Genomic DNA, 13,148 nt, shown 5'->3' on the forward strand with positions numbered 1-13,148 from the left:
AAAGCAACTTTAAGTAATGAGTTATTTAATTTTTAATAATTTATTTAGTAATGATTTATTTCATCTACAGTTTTAAAATATTTCTATGTGATACTTATTTAGCTTCTGTTTTTTCATCTAGAACAACTAAAATATTCAGAAGATTTAATTATGATAAAAAACCAATTAGTCTTGATCCTTTTTATTTTTAAATATATTATTTTGATTCAAATTATGCTTTTTTATAGGTGTATTTTTACACATTCTGGCAGACACGCTGGGGAGTATCGGTGTAATTGCATCTGCCATCATGATGCAAAACTTTGGTCTGATGATAGCAGATCCTATCTGTTCAATCCTTATTGCCCTACTTATAGTTGTAAGGTAAGCATTTGTTCTATGTTCTCAAATGCTAGTATGAATTATATAGGATTCAAATAGCATACTTCAATCATAGTTCTATAATTGGTTTGCTTTCTTTCAGTCTTTAGCCATTTCTTTTCTTTCCTTTTTAAAAAAAATAACTCTTACCTTCTGTCTCAGAATCCATATACAGTTTGTTCAGCCATTTTCTAGTTGGTGAACACCCCCTCAGTTTCCAAATCTTTGCCACAACAAAAAGAGCTGTTAAAAATATTTTTGTACAATATAATTAGGTCCTTTCCTCTTATTTCTGATCTCTTTGGAATACAGACCCTGTAGTGGTATTTTGTGTCAAAGGGTATGCATAGTTTTAATAGTCAACTCTTTCAGTAATGCTAAGACCTTTGATTTTACCTATATAATACCTTGAATCGGTCTTCTTTCTTTTCCTCCAGCTACCATTAGTCACCCTAATTCAAACTTTCCCACTAACAGCCTCTTTTCCTCATCTTTCTTCTACCTTATTTTTAGAGTGAATTTTCCTTATGCACAGGTCTTGTTATATATATTACTATGTTATATCATATTGTTTTATTATAGCATCTATCATTCCCCTGCTCTCATAACTTTAGTAGCTATCTATTGTGTAACCCTCAAAAAAAAAGTATCATATCTAGCTCAGAATTCAAGATCTTCCATGATCTTACTATTGCTTGAGTTTCTGCCTTTGTCTTACCCTATCCTCTTTCACATTGTGATCTAACTTCATTCTCTCATTTCTGTTTTTTTTGCTTATATTACTTTCAGCACATTGAATGGAACTCTTTTCCCATCCCTTATCTCTGTCTTACTGAAATCTTGCTTTTTTTTTTTCCCAAGACCAGCTCAAATGCTACCTCTCCATGAACATTTTCTGATCCAATAGCTAGGATGGATCTTCTTTAATTCATATTGCTTATGGCACTTGGTTTGGACTTTCCCAAAGAATAAACTTTTAAATTACAGAGAGGCTGACTTAGACTTGATCTAATGAAAAGCTTATGCATGAGCTGACTTTGGGATATTGGGCTCTCCCTTTGCTACAAGTAAAGACTGGATAACCACTTGTTGAAGAGGTTGTAGAAAAAATTCTTATAAGTGTTGTTCTAGATGGCTTCTGATGTCCTTTGAAACTCTGAGATTTTGTGAATCAGATTATAGCTAGTGTTTGTATACATGCTTTATATAATCAAATGAATTGTCATTTGTAACAAATTGTATCATTTAGGATGGGAGTCATGCTTAATTTATCTTTATACTATTAATGCCAAGCATACCATGCATGTAGTGGGCACTTAATAAATGTTGACTTGCTTTTGCCAATTCTTTTATATGTACTGAAAACCTGATTTTCTTGTCAAGTTAAATTTGAGTCAATATGCCAAGAAAGTTAATTGAAATGCTGGTTGGGGAAGGAATAATAAAAGCTTTTGTAATTTTACAGCTCTTTTCCTTATAAAACAGATACCTTTAATATAGACTTCTGTATTGTTTTTGATACATGCTAATAACAGGGACATGTATGTGTGATGGAAAATAAGAGATAGAGGCAGTGTGCGGAAATGAGGCTTGTTACTGATGTGGTATTTCTGAAGCATTTTGGGGAATTAAAAAAAATCAGTTTGTGGCATATTGCCAGCTTGCAATATATGTAGGGTTTTGTCATAAATCTTTGTGAATATAGTAAAAGAAAATTCTTACAACTAATAGGAAAAAATTTTGCTTTTTTTTTGTATTTGTATCTTTTTTTTTTTAAGGAAAGAAGTATATCCATAACACATTTGCCAACAGGGTGATTTAAATTTTTTTTTTTGTTTCTGAATTTCTGTTGGGGATAAAGCCCTTAACTTTAGAGAGACATGAAAATGCTGATGCCAGGAATATTTTGGTAATTGACATTTTTAATATGAGAATGGAGCAAAGTGAATATGAATAATACAAATAGTTATAGCAATTTGAGTTTTTGATTAATGTTTAAAAGTAAATGTAGTCATTTGAGTTCTTGGGCTAGATATTATTAATGGATTGATTAACCTAAAGTTAAATAACTTATATTTGTTATCATTCTAAATATAACACTTTCTCTATCCAAAAGACCAAACTGTTAAACTTTTGAAAAGTTAGGAAGTATAGTATTTTGTGACTTTTCAGAATGGTTTTGGGTGTTGCCTAACATCATTTCCTTTGTGGTTTACATTTAAAATATATTTGTAATCTATGGACATCTTGATTCAGTTGAGGGAAGGGTAAGACCTTTCCCGGTAATTCAACCTATTCATGGACTTAGGGTCTAAAATTGTCATTGTCTTCTTTTTTTCCTTCTTTTGCTTTTCTTTGTAACCTATTGTTCTTAGCACAGTGCTTGGTACATAATAAGCACTTAGTAAATGTTTATTGCCTGACTTTGCAGTCTAAATAGAATTGAACATATGGGGAAACTTCTTTCATAGTACTCCTGTTACTTCTTTAGATAGGGGAGAAATAAACTCAAACTAAATTGAAGCTCAATTCTAGAATCCTGAACAAGGGCAATTGTCTTCAGACTTGTGATAGCAGTGAAACCTTTGCTTAAAAAACAAATAATCCCCTACCTCAACTTTTATAAAAATCTAATTCTTTTAAAGTGCCTACCATTAATGGAACCAAATAACAAATTTGATTTAAAAACACTCTCTCAATATTGTTTTTCTTTAACCTGATTGTAAAAAAGGAATAACTTCTGGAAGAGTATAAATTCTCTTTCTTTTCTTTCAAACTTGCTTTTTGATTTTAGTGATTGAATAGAGCATGAAAAGGGGTCTCACTGAGAGCAATGCTTCTTTCTCTTCCCAGCTAGTCTTTTTTTTTTTAACTCTTGCTTTCTGTTTTAGAATCTGTATAGAGTATATGTTGTAAGGCAAAAGAGAGGTAAGGGATAGGCAATAATTGGGGTTAATTATAATTATGAAAGTTATTAGTTATCAAGAGGACTGACTGTATTGTCTGCCTAAAATTTCGCTCTCTTACTACATTAGACTCCAGCCTCCAATACCTGGATCCCATCCATTCTGCAAGGCTCCAGTCAAAAGTTTTATCTCCTCAGTAAGTTAGTAAGCAATAATTTATTAAGGCTCACTATGTGCCAGATGCTGAGCAATGCACTACGAATTTGCAGAAAGGCAAAAAATATAGTCCCCACCTTCAAGTAGCTGATTTCCTAAAGGGAGAACCAATATACAAATAATTATAAATAATAGATAGACATATGCAGGTAAATGTAAGGGGTGGTACTAGTTGTGGGTGGGGACCAGGAAAGACTTCTGGCTAAAGGTGAGATTTGAGCTAAGTCTTAGAAACTCAAGAGATGAAGATGAGGAAGGAAACATTCCAGGTGTGGAGGACAGCCAATGAAAAGGCATGAGGTCAAGAGATGGAGTGTGAGGAGAAAAGAATAGTGAGCAGGGCTAGTGTAAAGTATGTGGAAGGGCCTAAACTGTAAGGCAATTAGAATAATAGGAAGGAGCCTGATTGTGAAGAGCTTTAAATGTGAAACCAGAGCATTTTATATTTCTCCCTGGAAGTAATAGAGAGCCACTGAAGTTTAAGGAGTAAATGGGTGACAGGGTCATCATATCTCTACTTAAGGAAAATCACACTGGCAGCTAATCAATTTGAGCTGGGAGTGACTTGGGGCAGTGTGACCAAACAAAGAAGTAGTCTAGGCTTGAAGAGCTGAGGATGGTGGCTATGTGAGTGGAGAGAAGAGGACAATATATGTGAGAGATTGTGAAGGTAGAAATGACAACAGATTGGATGTAGTTGGAGGAAATTTTAGATCGGGAGTCAAGGGTGATTTTGACATTGGGAGCCTGGGTTATTGGAAGGAGGGTGGTTTCTTTGATAGTAGTAGGAAAATCATCCATTGTCCAAGTTATTTTTCTTATCTAATACTGTTTTAGTTATTTAGTTATTTATCTATTACTGTTTAGTGTTTCCAAGAATTTAGTTTTTCCAAGAATTTTAGTAGAGGGTTAACAGTTGACAGCATACTTACCAAAATGTTCTTGCCAGTCAGTTTGTGGTAGGATATAAAGCAATTTGCTCCCTCTCTATGAACGAATTCTATAAAGGCCTCAGTATAACTCCTTCACTTCCTTCCCCCTTGTTGCTCAGTAGAGTCCATTTTCAGTCACAAGCCTCATCTTCCTTCTAGCAGAGCAGTAGAGCCAAGGCCAAGATCTAATATTTAGATTAAATTTACCTAATATTTAAAGGCTGGTGACTCTTGAATTAACTCTTGTTGACTTGGAACATGCAGAACCTTTCTTCTTTTAAGAGTCACTGATGCATGAGGCAACTGGGTAGCCCAGTGGATTGAGAGTCAGGCCTAGAGATGGGAGGTCCTAGATTCAAATCTGGCCTCAGACACTTCCCAGCTGTGTGACCCTGGGCAAGTCACTTGACCCCCATTACCCACCCTTACCACTCTTCCACCTAGGAGCCAATACACAGAAGTTAAGGGTTTAAAAAAAAAAAAGAGTCACTGATGCATAGGGAGGAAAAATAATCAAGTGCTGCATAACTTAGGTGTTTGGTTTTCTTTTTATGTATTATAAAACAATCTTATCCATTTTGTTAAGTTTTGTACTATATTCCATCAAATCTTAATTTTTTAAATGTAATCTTTTATATCTAGATTACATATCCATTTGGGCAGCTGGATAGAGCATAGTGGATAGAGCACTGGGCTTGGAATCAAGAAGACTCCTCTTCATGTGTAAAAATCTGGCTTCAGACACTTATTAGCTTTGGGATCCTGAGCAAGTCACTTAATCTTGTTTGCCTTAGTTCCTAATCTGTAAAATGAGATTGACAAAGAAATGGCAAACTACTTCAGTATCTTTGCCAAGAAAAACCCAAATGAGGTCATGGAGAGTCAACTGAACAACATATCCATTTGGAACTAACTTTGTCTATAGTGTAAGACATTAGTGTAAACCTAATTTCTGCTACATTGGCCTTTAGTTTTCCCAAAAGTATTCATTAAGTAGCTAATTCTTCCCCTAGTAACTAGTTTAGGGTTTATCAAATATTAAGGTACCAGGTTTGTTTGCTTTGACATATTTTATACTTATTTAATTTATTCCACTGATTGACAGCTCCATTTTTTAAAACCAGAATCAAATTGTTTTGATGATATCTGCTTTGCATTCAGACTCCATGAGTTCTTTCTCAGAGGGCAAATGGCATTTTTCATCATGAGTCTCTGGGATTATTTTGGATCACTGAATTGCCACGAATAACTAGGTCATTCACAGTTGCTAATCAAGAAATAATTCTGTCACTATGTGCAATGTTCTTTTGGTTCTGCTTACTTCACTTTGCATCAGTTTATGTAAGCCTTTCCAGATTTTTCTGAAATCAACCTGCCTGCTTTGACACAATTAATTATCCTTTCTCCTTGATACTTTCCTCTCTGTGTTTTCAGGATATCACGTTTCTGGTCCTCCTTCCATCTATCAAACTGCTCTCTCTCCTTTGCTGGATCCTGTTCCAGATCACACCCTCTAACCACTAGTGAGCTCTGGCCTGTATGCTTTCTCTTCTCCCTCTGTATTGCTTCACAGTAATCATCAGCTCCCATGGATTTAATGAATATCTCTTGGAGATGATCCTTTTATCTCCTTATCCTGTCCTAACTTCTCTGCTGATCTCTAACTTCCTTTCAGATATCTCAAACTGGATATCTAGTAGACATCTTAAACTCAACAAGTTCAAAACAAATCTTTATCTTTCCTCTTAAAACCTCCCCATTCTCCTAACTTGTGTTACTTTAGAGGACAACACTATTCTTCCAGTCCCTCAAGCTCTTAACCTGGGTATCATCCTTGACTCCTCATTATCTTTTACTCTTCATTTCCAATTTGTTGCCATCTCCTTTTGATTTCATCTTAGCAGCATCTCTTCTCTGACACTGCCCTCTTCTGGTGCTGGCCCTCATCACCTCATGCATGGACAACTGCAATAGCCAGCTGGTGGATCTGCCTAACTCCAGCCTCTTTCCACTTCACTCTAGCCTCCATTCAGCTTCTATAGTTATTTTTTCTAAAGTGCAAATCTTTCTAGGTAATATGTTAACTTCCCTATGCTGTGACCCTCACTGGATCCTTATTGCCTCCAAGATTAGATATAAAATTCTTTAGCTTTCAAAGAGCTCTTCTTAACTTAACCTTCGCTTGCCGTCTAAAAGTTTTTTACCTTACTTCTAATTATTCCTCAATTTAATGACACTGAGTTCCTGGCTGTTTCATGAACAACAAACACACTCTTATTTTTCAGCTCTGGGCATTTTCTCTGGCTTTCCTCCATGCTCTTCTTCCTCAACTGCACTCACTGGCTTCCCTTTATGTCCCAACTAAAATTCTATCTTCTGCAGGAAGTCTTTCCTAAAACTTCTTATTTCTTGTGCCTTCTCTCTTAATTTTTTCCAATTTATCTTGTTTAGCTGATTTGTACATAGTTATTTGTTGTCTCTTCCATTGAATTGTGCTCTCCTTCAGGATAGGAACTATCTTTTGTCTCTTTTTGTATCTCCAGGGCTTAGCACAGTGCCTGGAGCATAGGTGCTTAATAAATGTTTATTGACTGACAGTACAAGCTTTAGGATATCTTAAAGTTGTTTAAAGTTTTTATTGTAAGCCCCTTTTTAAAATCTTTTTGATGAATACATGAGGACAAATTTCTATAATTAGACATCTTTTGAAAGAAAAATTACTTAAAACATAATTCAAATTGCAAGATATTTTTGGAATTCAAATGCTCCAAGTCCAAATGTCACCTAATAAATCACAAAATTATGCAGTGATATGGTTTGAAGCCATGATAATATAAAACATGTGGACAATGTAAACATCATCCTATTGGAGATAAATAACTGCAGTGACATTCTAGTATGCCATGATGCAAAAGTTTTGTTCTATTAAAATCATATAGGCAATCTGTCACCACACAATTAACACATAGATAATGGCTATTTCCAATCCCATGTACTTTTAACGGGAGCCTGACTAATGCCAGGACAGCGGTCACTTTTTAAATCTTTGCCCAGACCCTTAGCTTTATTGAGAAAACTACTGAAGCTAGAGACTGCATCCTTCCTCTTGAGATTCCCACATCATCTCTGCCTTTAGAAGTCCACCCTGACAGTGCCATAGAAACTATCCAGGAATCAATCTTTTCCTCATCCCTATAACAGTAGCCTGGAATTTGAGACTTGGAAGTTAAAGAAGGCACAGGGTTTCTAAAGAGTACTAAGTTCAGAAACCCTCAGTTGTAATAAAACCCAAAGGTCATCTAGTCCAATGTGTACCTGATAATGGATCTCTATTACAACATACTGATCAAGTGTAATGAGAGAGTGTTGCCCTATATTGTGGATTAAATGCCATATTTGGACTGCCTTGGGAACCGAAGAATAATATTGTTTCAATGGGAAAATGTACCCTAAGTTTACAAATAATTTACACCTGAACTTTTGGATAAAGAACTTCAGGGCTGTCATCTATTGTACTGGTTCAATCAGAAGCATAGGAAGTTGTATACACACACCATTTTTACTGTGTTAAATAGGAAACTATAAATATATACTTATATTGATCATATTTATATATATATGTGTGTGTATGTTTATAACATTTTTATTGTGTTAAATACAGAACCTTCTATGCCTCAGACTGAACCAGTTCATATATATATACTATGTGCATATATATAATATCAATAGTATTATTGATGTCAAGCCTGGAGATATAAAGACAAAGACAGCACAGCTCTTGGTTTCAAGGAATTTATAGTCTAATGGGAAGATATAAACACAGATAAATAGAAATTTATTTGAGAGTAGAATGAGCATTAACATCTGAACGGTCAGGGAAGCCTCCATGTAGCTGAACCTTGAAGAAAGATAAGGTTTTTGTAAAATGGAACTGGGAGAGTGCATTCTTGTCCAGGGTGAATAATGAGTTTGAAGAACAGTCCATTTTAACTTGAATATAGTATAGATGAAAGGGAATGATTAGAAATATAGCTATATTGTGGAAGATCTTAAATATAAGACTTTGCATTTTAGGAGTTTGCATTTTATATTATAAATAAAATGTTACTCAACTCTCACCTATGGCTTTAAGAAGCTGTAGTACCCACAACAGCCATATCTCAGGAAACAATCGCTGTAAATGGGCTAAATCAGATTGAGGATAACTGATAGGCCCCAAACCCATGGGTGAGTTAATGGAATATCTAACCCAAGCATGTGATGATTTCCTCCAGTGGAATGGGCAGATGAGAACAATTTGTTCCTGTGGCCATGAGGGTGACTAAAGCTATTGCTGTGGAGTACTTAAAGCTTAGATAGACATTAATGATGCCAAGTCATCGACTGCATCCTTGGCCATTGCCAGTCATTCTGACTTTGATGTCTGAAAGAGAGAGGAGGCTGACAACTTTGGGCAACTGCCTCACTTACATCCAATTCATGCACAAATTAAGACATTACCTGTGTCGTCAATGGTTCCTCTTTGAAAATGAAGGGCAAAGAGCAACAACAAAATAAGAAATTGCCAGTTTGGATCATGAGAACAAAATGGTCGGCATTCTATGCCTTAGGCTTATTTTGACAGTAATGTGAAAGATAGACTAGAGAGGAGAAATATTGGTTTCATGGTGTATAATCAGGAGGCTTTTAAAATAGTTCAAAAGAAGTGATGACAATTTGAAATAAGCCAGTGACCTTGTCAGTGGAGAGAAGATGGATGTGAGATGTTGGTGATGTAAAATGGATAAGACCTGGCAACTAACTGCACTTAGGGAATAAGAAAGATAGCTTTCCCTTAGAGCCATCTAAGACTGGGATCTGGAACTAGTACTGAGTGTTGGAGCTGGAGTTGCCACTTGTGGAGAGAAGAATCATTCCTGCTGATGGTGGTAATGTTGGAGGGAGTTATTATCAGGAGTGCTGAGGTATATGTATTCCAGGCACCCCAGAGCAGAACTTAGAATTTATCTATAGTGTTGTGGATGGCAAGTTTTCTTCTGTACTTCAATTCTAGTAGTACCCTATTATAAATTAAGTAGGCTTTTGTGATCTGACCTAGGAACATGAACATAATATTTAAAATTGTTTGTTTCTGAAGTTCTGAACAATTGATTTCAAAATAGCCTTTAGAAACTTAACTTACATGTTAGGATTCAGGCTAGCTCTATATTTGTTTCTTGCCTTTTACCTCATTTATTCATGTAGTTATCCCATAGCTCCTTGCAGTTATCAAGTTGGAATCTTGTTTTCTTTCCAAATTAAAAAAAAATTGGGAGGGATGTCAGCTATCTATACTTGTGATATGTTAATTGGTTAGTAATCAGAATTTCGGTGATCTAAAGTCATTGTTGAAATAGTTTATGAATCTGCTTTGCTTGTTTAAAAATTGGAAATGCTTACTGTACAATTTGCATTTGGTATAAAGACACATTCTAGATTTTTTCATATAAAGTTTATAATCTTTCATTTCTGATATTTCCATGTAGGTATTCAAGTATTTTATTCAATTGTTATTGTTTATTTTAAAATGTATCTTTTGTATATATCATTTTTAAAGTATCTGTTTACCTTTGACTTTGGTTACAGTATTATCTTTTATACTGGATCAAAATTTGATGAAGCTGCTAACTAACATCTTAGTTTTTAAATTTCTATTTACCATGAGGAAGGAATTAATAAGTTTGTAGGAAGTTCTAAGTCTTTATCAATATTATCTAAAAGGTTTTCTTGCTTGTGATTTATCTTGGTCTCATATCCTAGTCATGTTTTAATCTTGATATTAAATTGCTCTCAATGAATATTGATTTAAAACTTCAGAACTTTCAAATGGATACTTCAAAATATTTCTACATAATTGATTAAATTCCACCAATAATATTCTCATCTAACATTTGTTATATCTATTTTGCACTAGTTTTTTCACTCGTTATCATCTTCTCTATTACTCCTACCTCATCTAGCATCTCCCTATAACAACAGAGGAGAGGTAACTACCCTTAATTGCATATAATCAATAGTCTTGTTCCAAGTCCTATTTGATTTCTGGACTGATCAAATTTTTCTTGTCAGTAGTATTATTCACATATACAGTTTGCATATCACATTTGTACATTTAGCCTTATCCAATTCCAGTGAAAAATAAATTTTCTTTACAGTATAACTGCATACATACTTTGTTTTTACATATAATTACATTCTAACGGATTGTATTTAAATGCATGTTAATCCTTAGACTGTAAATTTGTTCTTCTACACTACACATTTGAAAGCAATTCATGTATCTTAATAAAACACAATGCTATTTAAAAGTTCCATTTTTGCAATATTCCAAATTCTTAATACCTATGTCATTTCACATTTGCAGATTAATAAATTTAGAACTTCTTCCTTAAGTCATTATAGTTTCACTTGTTGCTAGTATTGATAGTACATGCATTAAAATAATATCTCACTTGAAACCCAAAATTTAGATCCTATAGAAAGTCCTCCACATTGTAGTATAACTTTTTCTAAATGGATTTTGCATTTATATCATAGATCTTATGTTCTAGTACAGTTTTTTGCCTCTGTAAAGTAAAAGTTCCCTTTCTGCTGTTAGACTGGCTATTAATTACATTAATTACATAGTTAATTCTCAAATTCAGTTTAACAAGCATATTTGATAAGTCTAGTCATTCAAATCTTTGACTATGATACTTTGCAAGTCTTGATGAGAATAAACAATTCTTTCACTATAAGTTTTGTACATTCTTAAATTTAGCTAAATTTTTTTATTTTTAACTGATAAACAATTATTGCAATGAATAAAATTACATTATACAATCAGTATATATCCAAATCATTAGCAATTCTATGAAGTTATATACATCAATCTTTAAAATTAAGTCTAAGTGAAAATCAAATCAAATTATGGGATCAAATTATCTCTTTCCTGGCTTCATTATTTCTACCTTTTTCCCTGTGCCCAGCAAGGAATCGGGGGAAGAAATGTCTGACAGATCTGCTTACCTATCTTTGCCTTATTTCGAGCAGAGACTAGGATTCCTTTTTGCTTAGTCAATTAAATTATCTCAAAGTTTAGGAGACTCAAAAATCCACAAAAAAATGTTGTTTTTGAATTTCCCAAAAAGTCTCTGGTCTGTCTTCTCCATTTTTCCAGAACAATGAAGGAGAGAGAGAGAGAGATGGGGATACCTCTTCTATCTAAGGCTTGTTTTCCCCAAAACTAAAACCTCTCAGTGCACACAGCCAGAAAATATATAATATAGGCTTACAACACAGAAATATCACAATTATCTTCCTGGGTATTTCTTACACTTTTTTATTTCCCCTAAGGAGGGGGAGAGGGTCATTTCATTCCTTAAACACTCCCCTGGTATTACATATACATTGATCACTTGAATTTTCTTGGTTTTGTTACTAACGACTTTTTGGTTTTCACTATTTCTCTACTTGTGATTTAGATTCTGTACAATTGTTTCATTTAGAATTCTTTTCTTCTGCTTCTTAACTTAAAGAAAAAAAAACAGGCTTTTTACATTGTAGGAACTAGTTAATCAGAAAATGGGTTAACTTTTGCAAGGAGTTAGGGTTGACTTTGACAAATCTCAGTTCTAACTTGCTTCTTTTTACACTCTAATGGTCACAGACACTTGCACAGACTGATATTATATTCAGAGCCTGAAAACTTTCTAAGTTTACTTCTCTAATAACATACACACTTTCTAACTTTGAGCCGAATTTGTTATCAAAGAATAAATTGTTCACTCCTCCAGGCTCCAGTCTTTAAGGAAAGGAAAATCTGTTGTTTTGGCTCAAGCCTTCCACTGATCTCAGGCTCTATATTTATAAATGTTTTCACTAATTGTACTAACTCCTGACTGAGGGGTTTTGAAGAAGCAGGAGGAGGAAGAGGCGGAGCAAGAAAATAAGGATACATTCTTGGAGAAATCGTTTGTACAATCACTCTTATTAACTCAAGCTTAGATTCTGATTCTTTAATTCCCTATTGCTTTAGCATACATATATCACTGAATTTGGGCATGCTGGACAGAGGGGTAGAGTTGGAGCTATCCACTTCTCTTTCCAGTTCTGTACCATGCTCAGGGTGAAGGACTTCGTCTGGGGGAGAAAGGAAAGGGTTTTGTCCTTTTGAACTCTCTGATAATATGAAAATTTGAACTCTAATAATATGAAAATTTTTACAATCACTGGCTTTTCCCATGCTTTACTCCTGATGAATCCTCCCTATCCCTTATTTAATTTTAATCCCCCTGCCAGTGGAGGGGGGAGGTTCTTCTTACCTGACTTTTCTTTTCATGCACCACCAATGACTCCCCTGATTGGGATCGAGGTTTTGCTTGCCTGAAATTCCTCTATGCTTCTCCAGGAGGCCCCATGTTTGGGCACCATTTGTCAGCTACAGGAACTGACTCACAGGTCTTGCTTGACAACAGTCTGGGATCCAAAAGGGTAAGAAGAATGAAAGTGAAACCAGGAGGGCTAAAGTTAAGGTGCTGATGGCACCAAAAGTGACTTTATTGAAAGTTATATCTACTTTTATAGAGGGAGAAAACAAATGGGATTTTGCACAAGATTTTTCTCATACCCTATAAAGGTAACAATTTACAGAGTGACCTTAAGTGGTTACAATGCAATCTGTTTACTTCATTGAGTCTTAGACAATGATTTCTAT

At 34.6% G+C, this 13,148-nt stretch overlaps 1 protein-coding gene across 1 annotated transcript in view; it reads left to right on the forward strand.

Moving 5' to 3' along the window:
• SLC30A7 (solute carrier family 30 member 7) overlaps positions 1-13,148 on the forward strand; it is a 75,578-nt gene that overhangs the window by 33,896 nt on the left and 28,534 nt on the right. The window contains exon 8 of the mRNA XM_044672155.1: positions 228-363. Coding sequence (XP_044528090.1) covers positions 228-363 — 136 coding nt within the window. The remainder of the gene's footprint in view (positions 1-227; positions 364-13,148) is intronic.

The sequence above is a fragment of the Gracilinanus agilis genome, chromosome 4, assembly GCF_016433145.1.
Source record: "Gracilinanus agilis isolate LMUSP501 chromosome 4, AgileGrace, whole genome shotgun sequence".
Taxonomy (NCBI): domain Eukaryota; kingdom Metazoa; phylum Chordata; class Mammalia; order Didelphimorphia; family Didelphidae; genus Gracilinanus; species Gracilinanus agilis.